The following is an 18230-nucleotide window of genomic DNA, read 5'->3' as shown; positions in this document are numbered from 1 at the left end:
CAAGAGCAGGTTAGATTTCTGGGTCATGTTATTGACAAGGCAGGGTCCAACCCGACCTATGGAAAGTAGCAGGGATCGAGATCTTTCCCCAGCCACATAACATCGTGGAACTCAAAAGATTCCTAGGGATGGTTAACTATTTGGTTAAATATGTTCCATAGCTGTCCACAGTGGCCGGGCCAAACAAAGTCTGTTTGGACTTAACAACGTCAGACTGATTACTGACCACAAGCCTTTAGTGCCCCTTATTAACACTAAGGACTTAGACAATGTTCCTATTAGGTTTCAGAGACTGCTGAGGAGGCTTGTGTGGTTTAGTGGTATAGTTGAGTTATGCACCAGGCGAAACCTTAACTGTAGGAGACGCTTTGTCCAGGGGCCCAGAGCAATGTTGTGGTGACAGAGCTTTTCAGGACAATGTGGCTGCACTCACACACACACACACACACACACTGTCATAAGTCAAACGACAGCCACACTGAAAAGGATCAGTGAGCTAAAGCTGAGCACAGCTAACGACCTGCAGCTCAAGACTGTGCTCAGCTTTATTAGGACACGGTGGCTGGAGTAAATGGGCAAAGTCCCAGGGTCAGTAAGGGATTTTTATCAGGTCAGAGAAAAACTCTGAGCAAGACGACCTGGTTATAAGAGGGAGCCATATAGTTATCCCTGCAATATGAGAAAAGCAATTCTAGAGAGTGTAGAGAGAGAGCACTTCAGTCAATTTGGTGGCCCAAAATGAGACATGACATCATTACTAAAGTGCAACAGTGTTCATTTTGCATAGACACACAGGAAAGACCCTTTATTTCTAACTGAGCTGCCATCCATGCCTCGGCAGAGAGTAGCAGTAGACCTATGTGAGGTTAAGAAGCAGAACTACCTGGTAATATCTGATTACTTTCAAGGTTTCAGGAGGTTTTACATTTACCTACCATTACGAGCCACACCTAACTCTTCTACAGGAGTCAGTCCAGCTGAACTGTTAATGGGCTGGAAAATCAGGACAATCTTTCCCACTCTGCAGACCAACCTGAAACCAGGATGACCTGACATGAATAAATTCAGCAAACCAATGTTTTGGTCAAACAAAAGCAGGCATAATGTTATAACAAGCGTAATGGAGTACGAAGCTTGCCACCATTGTGTCCTAGGGACTCTGTTCTCATGAAATTGGATGGTCAGAAACAGTAGACAATATTAGCTGTTATACAGACATTATCTTTTAAGGAGGGGAGATAATGCACCCAGTGTGTGGGTGTTGGAAAATATTCATGCTATGCTTATAGGATTGGTATGGCTATGCTTAAGTATGTTTAATAATGTGTGAAATAAAACGTATTGTGTAATTTAGAGGAGGTCTGCTAACAGGCTCCTGTGTGTGTTTGACTTAGATAACTTCTGCCCAGTGATAAGATATTTCTGTATGTAAGACTTACTTCTGCCCAGTGACAACAGATATTTTTATATTTCTACATATGTAAATAAAGGTCAAAAGTAGAAAAAGATGACTGGCTTATTTAACAGAATTTAACATGTAGTCTCGGGTTTCAGTCTCTAGGAGGCGGTGATGCAACGGAGTGGAGACAATCTGCTCTAAAACACCAAAGAAGAAGAAGAGTCCGTCTGTGGCAGCAGGTTAGCTGACAGAAGAGTGGAGTTTAAAGCGAAACACGAGAAAATGGACAGAACGGTCAGTCTCCCCAACCAACCAGAAAAGGTCACTACAGGTAAGCTCAAAAATATTCATGTTATCGTTTTTATTCCATTTCTTTCGAAGCTACGTATTGGTTGTGAGGCTGGCGGTGAGCAGAGTTACTCTTATTGTAGTCAGTAGTTATTTGGAGGCATTATATGACTGTCGTAGTGGTTGGTTATACAAGCCCGATCACCACTGACTGCCATCTGCTAGGAGCTCTGACTGTTTCACTCTGATTCTGTGCAAATATGACAATACATTCACAATAATTACTATGATTTATTATTCATTAAATACCACAGTATAAGATTGTTTTTATTTGTTGGATTCAGTTGGTTTATCTAGTGCTCATTCACAGCACATGTTTTCTGGAGGCACTTAACAAGACAAACAGTTTATATTAACAATTATATAATCACTGATCAATGTTTTCTGTTAATGAACTAAAAATCAGATATAAGGTTAGAGGATCTGCTTCCATGCATAAATGGAGATCATCTTGTACAAGAAAAATCTTAGAATTGGAGAACAACCTCACTAGGAGCTGCTTCTTTGTGAATATGAGCCCTGATGTTTTTTCACGTGTTGCTTTTGTTCTACATGAACTGTGAGGTTATGTAAGAATAACTACTAACATCAGTAGTTAGCAGGACTCTGTGAAATAACCATGATGTCACCTCACTGTGTGTGTTGTAGTGAAGCTGGTTGAGAGCAGCACGGCCCCCAGCGGAGTGGAACTGGTCAACCTCTACCAGACCAACAGAGTTGGCGACCCCATGACCCTGGTGACCCTGGCCGAGCAAGTACAGAAGGTGAGGGTTTTTCTTTAGTTATTGTCTAGCTCACATTAATGGTTTTACTCCTGAAATAATGGGCATATTTCTCAGGCGGATGATTTCATCAAAGCCAATGCTTGCAACAAACTGACCGTGATTGCTGACCAGATCAGGTACTTGCAAGAGCAGGCCAGAAAGGTATCACCATCAATTAATAAAACAGCTGTATTCATGATCAGATGGGTCACATCTATTATCTGATGGCTTTGATTGCTGCTCCACTGTTGCAGGTTTTAGAAGAAGCAAAAAGAGACGCCGACCTCCACCATGCTGCCTGCAACATTGTGAAAAGGCCAGGCAGCATGTATTACCTGTACGAGCGACCTTCTGGACAGAAATACTTCTCCATCATCTCCCCTAAGGTTGGTCCTGTAAAAACCAGCCTGAGCGGCTGCTCTGAGTTATGTCCCCTCCCATCATCAAACGTTTTACCCAATGCGCTCGCAGGGGGAGATTCTGTGGAGCGCTCAAGTGAATGCCTAACGTGACTCAGCAGGCCTGTGTATGAAATGTAAGCGTTGAAGGTCAAAGTTTATGTAACAGAAACAGGAAGTTACAGATTAGCAGGTGGCTGACACAGGCAGTTTGGGTCGGAGCTGACTGGGTTCTGTAGACAGTTTGTTAATCCAGGTTTACATCAAATCTGACCCACAGTAGGCGGTTATGTTGTGAGGCTGACGATGTTCCTGGCTAAAATGTTCATACCCCTGAGCTTATTCACGTTTCAGCCACAAACTCCAGTGTGTTTTATTGAACTATGATAACCGTAGGAAAACAGCAGAGCTCAGCTGTACATGGGACTGTTCGGACAGGTCAGGACAGAACCTGCTCTGGGTCCTATTCCTCTCAGCAGGATCAGACTGGACTATCGAGCTAACTTCAGGTTCAGTCTAAAATGTTCAGGATCCTGAAGCTGGTCCAATTATTTCTGTCACCGTGGTGACCTGCTCCAGAGCAGAGAGATTAAGTCCAAGAAAGCATCTTTGTTAAAGATACCTGAGCAGAAATGATTCAACCTCTGAGACTCATTATTTAAGATGTTTTGACAATGATTGTTTCTCAGTTGAAATGCCTCCTTTAGAAAAGATGTTGCCTTCATTTAGTGAACCATCTTGTGCTCCACGTTGTCTGCATATTTCTTTTTAAAGTCACATCACTAGGATATGTTTTCAAAGACGGTTTAAGGTCCCCAGCAGTTTTAACAATATTCCTTTCGTGGAAAGAGGATTTTAAAGCAGATCCAGAGTCAGCTGATAACCATTTAAACGGCTTCTTTAATACCAGGTTTAGCTCAGCCCGATGCATGCAACCCAGTGTGAGGACACTGCACACTACCATGAACTTACCATCAACATGATGAAACATGGTGGTGGCAGTATCATGCAGGGGGAATGCTGTTTTCAGTAGGAACAGGGAAGCTACTCAGAGTTAGTGGGAAATTGGATGGAGCTAAATTTAGGACAATCCTGGAAGAAAACCTGCTGGAGGGTGCCCCTAAGGCAGGGGTCGAAGTTCACCTTTCAGCGGGACAACCACCCTAAACATGCAGAGATACAATAGGATGGTTTAGATCAAAGCATTTTCATGTGTTAGAAAGGCCTAGTCAAAGACCAGACCTGTGGCAAGACTTGAAAACAGATGTTCTCCATCCCATCTTAATGAATTTGAGCAGTTTCACGAAGAAGAATTGGTGAAAATTTCAGTCTGTAGATGTTCAAAGCTGGTAGAAGAAAAACCCCTGCCACACTTTTCAGATTTGTATTTGTAACTACTGTTCAACAACATGAGTTTTTTTACTTCCACTCCTCACTTTGTGTTGGTCTTTCACATAAAATCCCAGTAAAACACATTCAAGTTTATGGCTGTTTAATGACAATAGGATGAGAACTTCAAGATGTAGAACTACATTTGCAAGACGTGTATCTGCAGAATCCTCTTTGCTGATTGCAACAGGAACTCGGGTTTCTGCAGTGCTATGCATCAACATCCAGAGGTCCGAGAAGAAAGGTAAATGCATAAGAGGCGCTGTGCAGGAATAAGAGAGCCAGGACATCTGTAAGCTTGATCAGCATCTAACCCCACATCCCACTGGCTGTGGTTAGCTCCACAGTAACCTGAAAGAAAGAAAACCAAATGGTGTGTGCAGCAGTTCACACTAGGATGGAGGATACTTGTGAACCAGATCTACAGTGGTGTAGAGTGTATCTGTGTACAAGCAGGACAGACTTCCTTTTTTTTTTTTTATCTTCTCACTAACTATAACCTTTGTCTAAGAAGTAAAGTCTTTGCTACAAGCATCATGATGGCTGACCTCTTTTCTGCTCTCTAAAGGAGTGGGGACCGAGCCGCCCTCATCCATTTCTTGGTGCATTCAAGCTTCAGCATGACATGTCCTGGACCCCTGCAGACGAGGTGGAGAAGAGAGACGCAGAGATCGCCATCATGGCCAAAGTGCTCAGCCAGCAAACGGCCTTACCTCCGTACACAGAACCCAACTTCAAAGGTCTCACCGAATGAAGGCCCGCTGAATCTGGACCAAACCGGGCCAAAAAAGGATCAGAGAGTCCATACTGGGCTTAGAAACTGATATCTGAGTCACAGTGTGTCTTAACCTGCAACAAGTGCATAATGGCTTAGTTAAAGTCGTTTTGTTGGAAATATCAAACGGGGACCCATGAAAGCCTCTGTTAAAGATGCATGTAAGGTAAAAATATTAACACAAACTGATAATTCATATCAGAACATCATCCCTCTGCAGCTATCAGACTACATGCTGAACTGGACCAGAATAACTACTTTAAAGCGTAATGTTTAGATTTCTGACAGGCTGCTACACGTCCACATCTACAGCTGCAGCTCACCACTTCTTTCTGGAATGCTGTCAGGAATGAAGTCCAAAAAGTAAAACTTGTAGACATTCATTACACAGAGTGATGTATTTCAAGCGTTTATTTCTGGCCATTTAGATGATTCTGGCTTTAAGTTGAACAAATCCAAAAATTCAGTTTCTCAAGAGATCAAAAAAATGACATCAGACCAATAAAACAGGATTTAAATACAGATACATGAACCTACCAAACAGCTCATCTGCATTGTTGGTTCTGGTGTCTCATCTTCCTCCAGACAACAGCCCATAGGTTCTCTGTGGGGTTCAGGTCAGGTCATAAAGCTGGTGTTACCATGGTGATTAAAGCAGGTACTGGTACCTTTGGCAGTGTTGGCTGGTACCAAGTCCTGCTGGAAAATGAAATCAGCATCTCCACAAAGCTTGTCAGCAGAACAGAACATAAACACCTTGATTAATGGAAGTTTTTCAGAAACTGAATTTTGGGTTTTCACCAGATGTAGGCCAGAATCACCAAAAAGAACAGAAATAAACACTGTAAATCTCTCACTATTTGGATCTTTTTGCTGAAAGTCAAAGATGACAAAGTATTTAACTTCTTCCTCTTTTAATGTCAAAATCATTAAACTGCAATAATTATTTCATTTTAAATCAGTCATCTGCTTTTTTATTGCTAAAAGGATTATTTTCAGTATAAAACTCAAGGCGGGATCATCTGACAGACTCGTCCTGTGAAGAAGTGACTGTCAGCAGGTAAGAGTTCATGTGAGGCAGCAGCTGACGGGTATCAGTGGCCATGTTGAACTGCGTGGCGTCCTCCACAGAGCTGATCTTCAGCAGTACGTGAGACCGTGGCGGGAGAAAGAGGAGCACCCTGAGCTCGTCCTCCTGGGACAGGTCGGACACGAGGAAGGGAAGGAAGTGTTTTTCCACCAGAGCTTTCAGGGCAGCTTCCCTCAGCTGGCAGCAGAACAGACTGATTATACAGTCACTCATCTCAGAGCAGAACTCATCCCACAGTCCCTCAAACACATCCTGTCTACTGGATCTGCTCCAGCTTAGGGGTACAGGCAGAGGCAGGAAGGCCTGCTGGAATTCCACATGGACATCCGGCATAGTAGTGTGCCAGGTAAGCCCATCTTTGGAGGTGAAGATGGCGCTGACATGGATGGTGGTTGGGTAAGGCCGTCTGGGCTTCAGTGTCAGCTGCACCACAGGCGGTGGTCTCTGTCTGAAGAGGCAGGGGACACTGATGTCCTGCAGCTGTTCGTAGTGATCGTCGGTGAGGCTGAAGTGGAGGCAGATGCTGAAGATCTGCTCAAAGCGAGAGTCATGGGGCTCCGTGTGAGTCAGGTGGTACTTCAACATGATCTGTGAAGCAAAGCCGGACTCACTGAACTGAGCTCTGTAACTTTCCAGAGCTTTGTCTCCCTCATCCTGACTCAGCTGCAGGTTTTCCATCTCTTGCTGTAGCCCTGACAGAGCCTCGGTCAGCTGGAATACGGGTTGCTCTGTCTGGTGGACGGTCAGTATGTTTGTCAGCCCTTCGCTCTCCGCCATGACGCAGGACAGTGTTCGCTTCTTGACCTGACCCCCGCCCTCTGCTGCACTATGCGCCAGCATCACAGACAGCTTCTCCCGGGACAACGTCGTGAGGAGGGTGTAGTAGAGGCGGGCGTGGTCCTGGATATCCGTGTCACCATAGTAACAAGTAAGGTGCTGCAGAATGTCCGCCAAAGGAATAAGCAGAGAGTCCAGACTGGGATGCAGGAGCACACGGCGGCAAACTCCCAGCACACCGTTTCCCAACCGCCAGTCGCCGCTGGTGCACAGCAAGGAGGAGGATTGGGTGATGATGGCGGACAGAAAGCCGAGGGTGCTGCACTGAGAGATTTTTCCTTCCTCCGCCACCCGAGCCAGCACCTTAAGGTGGCAGCTAAGGTCTCGTAGGGTGAGCTGGCCCAATGGGGCCGTGCTTATCACTCTCTGGAGGCCCTGCAGGAGCCCCAAGGCCCAGTTACACTCTGGTAACCTCTCCAGAGTCTTGTCGACCAGGTTGAGGATGTGCGGAGCCAGCTTGGTGTGTTGGAGGTAAAGCTGACAGAGCTGCTCACTCAGGCGAGCAGAGTACCCCTCCACCTGTTGAAAATAAAACAGGAAGAGGAAGGCAGCTCTGAAAAAGGTCACCACAATATCTCTGCTGCCTCCCCTTTCCACAATATGCAGCAGTGCAGTGAGGTGGTCATAGATGTAGGCAAGCCCCCGGCCCTCCTCCTCCCCCTCCTCCAGGAAGCCCAGAGCCTGCAGGTGGAGTCGAGCCAGCAGGGTGGCGCTGTCGTTAAACACTGTAGGCAGCAAGGCCGAGGCCAGCTGGGGGGTCAGCAGCACAGGAAGGGCCTCATCACTGTCACCGCAGTTGATTGGACGGTTCTCTGGAAAGTGCAGGATGCAGTCCATGTAGAAGAGCTTCTCAGGTGTGCTGAGGAGTGGGTGCTGGGAGAGAACTACCAGCCGCTTCAGGAGGAAAGCTTCGTCTTCTGCACTAAAGAGGCTGTCGGTGAAGGCACACTTCATCAGCAGGGTGACATGGAGAAGGCAAATCTAAAGGAGTGAACAAGACGGAAACCTGGTCAAAAGCTCAGGAGCTGCCACTGGACTGTCAAATAAAATGGTGATGGCTGAAATCTAAACTCATTTACAGTTCCTGTGAACATACAACCCAATCACCTTCTGTTCCATTAACGCCACAACCTTCAGCATATTTTAGAGGGATTTTAAGTCACATGCCAACACAAAGTAGTGCAGAATTATAAGGTGGAAGCAAATAATACATGCTTTAACATTACAAAGAAAAATGTGAAATGTTCGACATTCAGCCCCCTTTACTTTCATACCCCTAAACATATCCAGGACAGCCACCTGCCTTCAGAAGTCACCTGATCAATAACTAGAGTCCAGGTGTGTGTAATTTAATCTGAGTCCAACTGCAGCTGTTCTGTTTCTGGCCACGGAGGTTCTTTAGAGAACAACCAATATCCCAAGCCCTAAACATCTCCCAGAGCTCTGTTCAATCACCAACCGCAGACCTACCAACACATGAACATCTACCTAAACTGACAGGCTTGGCAAGGAGAGCATTAATCAGAAGAGCAGCAAACCGGCCCATGGTAGCTGGGCCTCCAGGAGGAGCTGCAGAAATCCTCAGCTCAGGTATCTGTTCACAAGACAACTATTATTTGTAAACTCCACAAATCTGGGCTTTATGGAAGAGTAGCAGGAAGTAAGACACTATTGAAAAAAAAAAGTCACAATTAATGCCATTTAAAGTTTACCACTAGCCAAGCACAACTGTACTAATTTCCCTTCAGGATAATGGTGAAACATGGTGGAGGCAGCATCATGCTCGGTGGATTATTTTCTTCAGCTGGTCAGAGCTGATATTAAAATGTATGGAGCAAAAAAAAAAAACAGGGTAATCCTGGAAGACGATTCTACTATACTAAGACAAAAAGGTTTGCTGTCTACCATTCATGGGTTAGAACGGCCTAGTCAAAGTCCAAAGACCTAAGTCCAACTGAGAATCTTTGACAACATTTGAAAACTAATGTTCACAGATGTTCTCCATTAAATCGGACTGAGCTTCAGCTGTTTTGCACAGAAGAATTGACAAAACTTTCAGCCTCTAGATCATACATACACACACCAACAGACCTGCTGTGTGTACAAAGTATTCACTGAAAAGAATAAATACAGATGCACACCGCACTTTTCAGATATTTATTTGTGAAAACCAGACTAAACTACAACTTCGTGTTGCTCTGTCACATAAAATTACTGAGGGTCGTGACAAAATGTTAAAAAGTTGATTGTTTTTCAAGACCACTGCATCTCAACAGAACCTTAGCAGAATGTCTCAGGTAATCAGGATCATCCTAACGCCGTCCACAGAACCAACTGCAGCAATCTGTAACCTCTGCAGGTACTGATGCTAGAACCTACTGTGACTGCCTGAAGGAATGTGGAAACAGATCTGAATTTCAATGTTTTCTGAAGTTTTTGAAGCTCTAATCCTGTTGAACACAAACCTCATTGGTTCCCAGCAGTCGCAGCAGCTGAGCTCTGAATATAGTTGGAGGGATCCCGGGCACCATGGCAACCACTTCGGTCAGTCTGCGGAAAAGTGCAGCCTGACACAGAGGGGTGAGGAGGTAGGACTCCTCTAGCAGGGAGGAGAGGACGGATCGCAACTCCTTACAGTCAGGTCCGGTGTGAAGGGTCGGCACTCGGCCCATTGGTCCCAGGATGAGGGACGACTGTATGGCTGAGTCCTTGGTGACCATGTGGAAGGCTTCCTGGTCTGCCTCCCATGCAACAGAGGTATTTCCATCTAACAGAGCTTTAAGATGTGCAGCACCTGCTCCTGTTTGCTTAGTGAGCTGATAAACAGCATTTCTCAACACCAGAATCTGCAGGCCTGCATAGGCCTGATGGAGCCAGGAGGTCTCCTGCTGCCGTAGCCCAGCCAAGAGCTCGAGGTGTTGAGAGAGAAGTCCGGGGCAGCTGGCCTCTATCTCAAACAGGCAGTCACAGGCCGTGGCCCGGTTGCAGCGCTGTGTGCCATCGCCATCAAGGTCGCTGGTGTCCTGGCATATCTGAAGGAGCAAGTCAATAAAGTCCAGGGAAGCACGGGAGCGGTTACTCACACAAGAGGAGCAGACAAGGACGCTGGTGAGGGCCACAATAAGGTGGCAGCGAAACTGACTGGACCTGGGAGGACACTGGGTGAACACCGACATAAGATCCAAGGCTGTTTCCTCGCCAACAGATTCTGAGGAACACAGCAGGGTCGGATACTCACAGAGAGGAGACAACAGGAGGACCTGGGTGGGATAAACACAGAGACACATGAGCAACTACAGGGGAAGTGCAGACAGTGCAAGGCACATTTGTGTTCCCAGATGTCTCCTGGGCTCATTTTGAAGCTTTGGGAAACATCCAGTAAACCTTAAAAGCATAATGCCGGATTCAATCACTAGCAAGACCAGGAGAAGTGATTCCTGGCTTTTTCTATAATGTTCCAATTTATCCAGTTAAAGTTGTTATATAGAAAAATGAACAGCTCAATATCCTGGTTGCATAATCCTAGTGTTCCCTAAAGAAATACTGTGTTGAAGCTCCTCTTAGATCAGTTTCAGCATTCGGTGTCCTTAGGTTTCATGTTTGAGAGAGAAAACTAAATCCTTCAGCTTTGAAATCAGCTGTAGACTCCTCTGAAGAGGACTGAGATGTCCTCATAATCTGACCCATTTAGAGATCTTTTGCAAGACACAGTGGCCAAGTCAAGATGAGGGACCCTGGCAGACAAGACCTACCAACCCAGACTGAATACTGGAACTCAGAGCGTGCTTCAACCAAGTAGGAGACAGACTGTAAGGTGAATGTTTGTTCCGTCCCAACCTTGACTCCATAGCTGGCCCTGTCATCCCGCAGCTCCCGGAGCAGCTCTGCCAGGAAGGCGTCCGGGTTTGTCCCTGACAGGAAGCTGCTTGGACTGCAGCAGAAAGCACTAATCCTCTCCGTCCACTTAGACGCCATATTGTTATAAGACCCAAACTCTAACGGTGTTCATGTCAGAAAACCCTTCAACGTTTTTGCAGCCAGGAATTTCTTTACTTTAAACACAACCCCGAATACAGTCCACCACTTTTAACCACACCGCCCGTGTTGGGTCACGTGCCTGTCCAGATCTCCCCCTGCTGTTATGGAGGAGGAACTGCAGTTCAGCTAAATAATAATAACAAATCATCTTCTTCTATTGCTTGGTGAACAACCGCCACCAACTGGTAGGGAGTGCGGACCAGAATGTCACTTTAGGATTAAATCCTTTCATACATGCGTTTGTCTAACACAATTAAATATTGCCTGAGAACTTTTATATCTTGGGTTATTTCTCAGTAAATTAATAAATCTATTCAATTCAGTTTTATTTATATAGCGCCAATTCACAACACATGTCTCAAGGCACTTCACATTCCAATTAGTCCTAATCATTGAACAGTGCAGTCAGATTCAGTTATTTATTCAAATTGGATAAAAAGTTTTTCTATCTAAGGAAACCCAGCAGATTGCATCCAGTCAGTGACTTGCAGCATTCACTCCTCCTGGATGAGCATGTAGAGACAGTGGACAGTAAATGGTGTTGACTTTGCAGCAATCCCTCATACTGAGCATGCATGTAGCGACAGCGGAGAGGAAAAACTCCCTTTTAACAGGAAGAAACCTCCAGCAGAACCAGGCTCAGTGTGAGTGGCCATCTGCCACGACCGACTGGGGGTTTGAGAGAACAGTGCAGAGACACAAAGAGAACAAAGAAGCACTGATCCAGGAGTACTTTCTATGGGAAGGAAAAGTAAATGTTAATGGATGTAGCTCCTTTAGTCGTTTCATCTAGAAAGAAAGAACAGATAAACTCTGAGCCAGTTTTCAAGGTTAGAGTCTGAAAGAGAGCACATAGAGTTAGTCACAGTAGAAGCTCAGTCAGTTGCCATGTCTAGGAGAGAGAAAGGATTAAACACTAAAAGACAGGGCCATGTGGATCATCGGTAGAAGGTGAGCATTACGTTGTTGCCAGCAGAAGCTCGGACAATGCCCCTCTCCAGAAAGGTGTCACAGGTAGACAGAGTCAGGCTAGGTGTAGCTTCTAGGAAGAGAAAAGAGAGAACATGAAGTTAAAAGCTGAAATAACAGCAAATAATGCAAAATAGGAGAGTAGTATGAGAATGTAGAGAAGAGGGTGAAAGTGGTCATTATGTCCTCCAGCAGCCTAAGCCTATAGCAGCATAACTACACAGAAAGTTTCAGTTCAGATTATTTAGTTAAACGGCGCTTATTTACAACAATGTCGTCTCAAGGAACCCCACAAAGGGTCCCACTGATGGTCATTGTTATTCTAAAAACCACAATGATTGGGATACCTCTCTCTGTCAGACTGATTATAACCATTGGAAAAGAGAAGGGGTCATACAGGTAGCAGAAATGGAGGGTGTGTTTTCACCTCAACCTGACTCAAACTCTAGTTTCTCTTTAATTATATGTAGGTTTTGAATCAGTTGTCTTCTATCTAATTCATAGGAGGCTAGCTCCCTGGTTTAATTCAGAGCTGTGTACTTTAAAGCACAATGTTAGAAAATTGGAGAGAAAATGGCGCTCTACACACCTAGAGGATTCCTACTTAATCTGGAAAAATAGTCTATTGTTGTATAAAAAGACACTTCACCAAGCCAGAACAGCTTATTTCTCATCATTAATAGAAGAGAACAAGAATAATCCTAGGTTTCTCTTTAGTACAGTAAACTTACACAAAGTCATAGCTCTGTTGAGTCATCCATTCCCTTAGCTCTCAGCAGCCATGACTTTATGGAATTATTTTTAAAGAAAATTGATTCTATTTAAAATAAAATCTTTGACATACTCCCAAAGATGATTACTTCATCCTTAGCAGGTGAGACAACATTGGAAATAACTGTAGAACCTGATCTGTGTTTGGACTGTTTTGATCCTGTGGAGCTTCCTGAGTTATCAGAAATATTAGCTTCATCTAAACCTTCAACTTGTATGTTAGACCCAATCCCAACCAAATTATTTGAGGAAGTGTTCCCTCTGATTACCAGCCCCATTTTAGATATGATTAATCTAAATGGATATGTACCACAGGCTTTTAAGGTGGCTGTAATTAAACCTTTGCTTAAGAAACCTTCGCTTGATTGAGATGACTTGAAAAATTACAGACCTATATCCAATCTTCCATTCTTATCTAAAATTCTTGAGAAAATAGTTGCTAATCAAATGTGTGAACATTTACACAGCAATGACCTGTTTGAAGAGTTTCAGTCAGGTTTCAGAGCTCATCATAGCATTGAAACAGCTCTGCTGAAAGTCACTAATGATATTCTTATGGCCTCAGATAATGGACTTGTGTCTGTTCTGGTTCTGTTAGATCTCAGTGCTGCATTTGATCCAGTCGACCATAATATTCTCTTAGAAAGGCTGGAATATGCTGTAGGGATCAGGGGAACAGTGCTAGGCTGGTTTAAATCTTACTTGTCTTACAGATTCCAGTTTGTTCATGTAAATGATAAATCATCTTTAAACTCCAGGGTTAATTGTGGAGTACCACAGGGTTCAGTACTTGGGCCAATTCTCTTTACTATATATATGCTTTCAATAGGTAAAATTATTAGGCAGCATGAGATACATTTTCACTGTTACGCTGATGATACTCAGCTTTACTTATCCATAACTGATGAGCCCAACCAGTTAGATAGATTACAAGCATGTCTTGAAGACATAAACACTTGGATGACTTCAAATTTTCTTCTTCTAAATTCAGACAAGACAGAAGTTGTCATCTTTGGACCGGAGTCTTTAAAAAAGAAACTGCTTAGTCAATCACTTAACCTGGATGGCATTAAATTGACCTCCGGTAATAAAGTAAAAAAATTTGGTTATTTTTGACCAGGACATGTCATTTAAATCCTATATTAAACAAGTTTCTAGTATTTCCTTCTTTCACCTCCGAAACATTGCCAGAAGTAGAAATATCCTGTCCAGGAGTGATGCTGGAAAAACTAGTCCATGCATTTGTTACTTCAAGGCTGGACTATTGTAATTCTTTACTATCAGGATGTCCACAAAATGCAGTTAAAAGCCTTCAGCTGATTCAAAATGCTGCAGCAAGAGTTCTGATGAAAATTAAAAAGAGAGATCATATTTCTCCTATTTTAGCTTCCCTTCATTGGCTCCCTGTGAAATCCAGAATAGAATTTAAAATTCTCCTCCTCACATATAAAGCCCTTAATGATCTAGCTCCATCATACATCAGAGATCTGATTGGTCCATATGTTACTAACAGAGCACTTCGTTCTCAGACTGCAGGTTTACTGTTGGTTCCTAGAGTCTCTAGAAGTAGAATGGGAGGCAGATCATTTAGTTATCAGGCTCCTCTCCTGTGGAACCAGCTCCCAGTTTTAGTCCGTGAGGCAGACACCCTGTCTACTTTTAAGGCTAGGCTTAAAACTTTCCTTTTTGATAAAGCTTATAGTTAGAGTGGCTTAGTTTATCCTGAACTATCTCTGTAGTTATGCTGCTATAGGCTTAGGCTGCTGGAGGACATAATGACCACTTTCACCCTCTTCTCTACATTCTCATACTACTCTCCTATTTTGCATTATTTGCTGTTATTTCAGCTTTTAACTTCATGTTCTCTCTTTTCTCTTCCTAGAAGCTACACCTGGCCTGACTCTGTGTCTACCTGTGACAACTTTCTGGAGAGGGGAATCGTCCAAGCTTCTGCTGGCAACAACTTAATGCTCACCTTCTACAGATGATCCACATAGCCCTGTCTTTTAGTGTTTAACCCTTTCTCTCTCCTAGACATGGCTACTGACTGAGCTTTAACTGTAACTAACTGTATGTGCTTTTTCTAAACTTGAAAACTGGCTGAGAGTTTATGTTTTTTCTTCCTAGATGAAACCACTAAAGGAGCTACATCCATTAACATTTACTTTTCCTTTCATACAAAGTACTCCTGGATCAGTGCTTCTGTGCTCTTTTTCTGTCTCTGATCTGTTCTCTCGAACTCAAAGTCAGTCGTGGCAGATGGCCGCTCACACTGAGCCTGGTTCTGCTGGAGGTTTCTTCCTGTTAAAAGGGAGTTTTCCCTCTCTACTGTCGCTACATGCATGCTCAGTATGAGGGATTGCTGCAAAGTCAATGCCAGTGACTGTCCACTGTCTCTACATGCTCATCCAGGAGGAGTGACTTCTACAAGTCAATGACTCGATGCAATCTGCTGGGTTTCATTAGATAGAAAAACATTTTAGCCAATTTGAATAAATAACTGAATCTGACTGCACTGTTCAATGATTAGGATTAATTGGAATGTATGTACCTGACTTGAAATCTGTATGATTCAATTGAATTAACTTAGCCCATTTTAAAGTTACCCACCTTTCACACAATGCAACAGGATACAATACTGTCTAATTATTTTTACCTCTGCCTTCTTCCCTCTCGGTTGGATGGAGTAAGGGGGAGTCAGGTTTAGCCTAAACCGGCTCAGTTATGGTTTAGGTGCAAACACGCCCTCCATTTCTGCTACCTGTTCGACCCCTTCTCTTTTCCAATGGTTATAATCAGTCTAACATAGAGAGGTACCCTCAACCCTTGTGGTTTTTAGTATAACAATGGCCACCAGTGGGCTCTATATGGACACACTTTATCAGTTTATTATTTTACTTAGTACCTCTACACATAGTCCATTCTAAAATGGCCAAACTCTAACCCTCGGTAGTTTAATTTAACCTCCGCAACAACCCCGCACCATTCCTAACCCTTTGTGAAGAGCCTTGAGACAACATGTTGTGAATTGTAAACCTGAATTGTATTGAATTGAATTGAATACCTTTCTCATATGTTTGACACTGTAATATAGAATGTTCTATTGTTTCTTCATCTTCACAGTACTCACATTCTCCAGTACATCTAATTTCTTCGGTTTTCCTTTGGATTTTATAAAACCACTATTCTTTCCTTTCTTTCTACCATTGCACATCCAATCTCACCTTATTTTCTCCCAAAATAGATTTTTTATTTGTTTTACAAAAGCTGAAAATTAATTCCACTAATCCGTTTCCAGCCTCCTTTGCAGCCTTATCTTCCATTTAAATTTCCTAACCCCAAAATGTGCTGGTACCCATAAAATGTCCATCATTAGCCCCATCATGTTTACTGAGCATAGTGTTTGTTGTATTTCTAATGTCTGGTCTGCTTTCCAAATGGTTGCGTTGTAAAATTACTAATGATGAACTGAAATGGGAACAAATTACTGATCTTAATGGTCTTGTGTTTTCGACCCACTGGACGGCTAATAATATCGCAAGCATTTCTCCTGCGTATACTGAAAGTCCATCATTTTACTTTTTTTCCCTACTTTCACATTCTGGTGTAATGAAAACCACTCCAACCTGAAAATATTCTTGGATGCATCTGTATAAATGTTTATGTAATTTTAATATTGACTCATATATTTCTGTACAGTAAGTGAGTTTAAAATGAATTCCTTGTCCTCATTTGATCTTTCAAACAAAGTAAATCTACAACAGCTTCTGGAAGAATCCATTCTTGTATTACTGATAATGGTACTGTTTGACTTATATTGACCTGAGATGTTTATTTTCTCACATGCAGTCCACCCAAAACCTTTCCCAGCAAGGTTTAACCATTTCTTTAGTTGGATGATCCGCTCCATGACCTCATAAATTTGCCCAGTAATTTAGTGTTAGTTGTTCTCTTTTAATGTTAAGTCCCATTTCAAGCTGTAACATGCTGTCTGGTTTGTTCAAATTGCACCTGTACAAAGCCTCAACATTTGGTACTGAATATTGTCTAACGTTTGTAAAGTTGTGTTTGATGCTGAATTATGAACTAGACATCCATAGTCTAGTACTGACTTGATTAACCTTGTATATAAAACCCTAACCGTTATCCTATCTGCTCCCCAGTCACTTCCAGTTAAACATCCCATGATGTTCTACACTTGCATTTGTCCATTGCCTTCTGAATGTGTGTGGCCCATGTCCACTGCATGCTCAGGATGAGGGATTGCTGCAAAGTCAATGGAAGCGGCTGTCCACATGTCTCTACATGCTCATCCAAGTGACTGCTAAATCACTGACTCGATGCAATCTGCTGGGTTTCCTTAGATAGAAAAACTATTAACCAATTTAAATAATAAACTGAATCTGACTGCACTTTTTGATAGTTAGGATTTATTGGAATGGATATACTTGACTTGAAATCTGTATGATTTGATTGAACTCACTTTGTAAAAAGCCTTGAGACGACATGGGTTGTGAATTGACGCTTGATAAATAAAACTTCATTGAACTGAATTGAATACAGTTGAAAACTTGGAGTGATCTCACATTATCTTGTCTTGTTAAGTCAATTGTGTATATATGTACATTTTAAAGATATTTTGTATTTTTTATTTCTATTTTTATTGAAAAAAAAATCTTCACTGAGAGCAAAGTGTACCACAGTCAAATTCCTTGTTTGTGTGCACAAACTTGGCAATAAAACTGATTCTGATTGGAACGGTGTATTCCTTCAAGCTCTACAGGAGGCACTTGGAAGAGACATAGATTAGGAGCTTAACTAACAAGTATTAATTTACCGAGCTTTCACATGTATTTAACTTTCACAGCATGTTTTAAACAATAAAAAGTCAATGCTCCACACAAAATACGTCTCCTAATTTTTTTTTTACTGCAAATTTGTAAATTTGATTACTTTTAATAAATTTATGTAAAAAAATTGTATAACTTTGATTATATTGGAATTCTGTTATGAAGCTTGAATGACATGGCCCTTTGTCACAGTAACTTTGGAGTTTTATTTTATGATTGGTTTTTCAGTTGACATTTATTACTTAGAATTTTTAAATAAAGATTGCATTGGTTTATTCATTCATTATAATACAGCCAAATAAAACAGACAATAGGAAGAAGTGGTTTAATTTAATTTCAAAGGGAGAGATGAACAAAATGATCTAGGATCTGGTTTAGTAACAGTACTAATTGACATTGTTCGAAACACTTATGAATTGTGTGATCAAGAGGGAACATAAAGGATTATTTACTGTTTCATAAAAATTATAATGCGGAGACCAAACCTATACCTCTGATTATTAAATGCATGTTTGCCTTTATTTTAGGATTCATTTACAAAGGAAGAGGACGGGATTGTTCATATTTTGTCCTCCTGCCCAGTTGGCGGCGCTAAAGCGCCA

The 18230-nt window shown here is 42.6% G+C and overlaps 2 protein-coding genes and 1 long non-coding RNA gene across 4 annotated transcripts; 1 reads left to right on the top strand and 2 right to left on the bottom strand.

Annotated features, from left to right (window-relative positions):
* The first annotated feature begins 1577 nt into the window (after positions 1-1577).
* c20h1orf50 (chromosome 20 C1orf50 homolog) lies at positions 1578-17136 on the top strand. 2 transcript variants are annotated; one of them, XM_047347802.1, is made up of 5 exons: positions 1578-1730; positions 2396-2511; positions 2587-2673; positions 2766-2897; positions 16942-17136. In XM_047347802.1, exons 1-5 carry the CDS (start codon positions 1682-1684, stop codon positions 17035-17037), a joined length of 480 nt encoding a protein of 159 aa, XP_047203758.1. In that variant the 5' UTR covers positions 1578-1681; the 3' UTR covers positions 17038-17136. The 2 variants fall into 2 exon arrangements, with proteins under 2 accessions (XP_047203758.1, XP_047203757.1); XM_047347801.1 differs by lacking the exon at positions 16942-17136 and adding an exon at positions 4867-6031.
* LOC124856875 lies at positions 4385-4987 on the bottom strand. Its single transcript, XR_007035438.1, has 2 exons — positions 4847-4987; positions 4385-4649 (listed from the first exon to the last, which is right to left on the bottom strand). It is a non-coding gene; the product is annotated as an uncharacterized LOC124856875 (long non-coding RNA).
* ap5b1 (adaptor related protein complex 5 subunit beta 1) lies at positions 5971-11210 on the bottom strand. The gene is made up of 3 exons (XM_047347799.1): positions 10838-11210; positions 9466-10260; positions 5971-7981 (listed from the first exon to the last, which is right to left on the bottom strand). The coding sequence occupies exons 1-3, from the start codon at positions 10973-10975 to the stop codon at positions 6092-6094; spliced, it is 2823 nt and encodes a 940-aa protein (XP_047203755.1). The 5' UTR covers positions 10976-11210; the 3' UTR covers positions 5971-6091.
* Positions 17137-18230: the final 1094 nt, after the last annotated feature.

The sequence above is a fragment of the Girardinichthys multiradiatus genome, chromosome 20, assembly GCF_021462225.1.
Source record: "Girardinichthys multiradiatus isolate DD_20200921_A chromosome 20, DD_fGirMul_XY1, whole genome shotgun sequence".
Lineage (NCBI taxonomy): Eukaryota > Metazoa > Chordata > Actinopteri > Cyprinodontiformes > Goodeidae > Girardinichthys > Girardinichthys multiradiatus.
The sequence above is the reverse complement of the archived record's forward strand: the minus strand, read 5'-3'. Positions and strand labels throughout refer to the sequence as shown.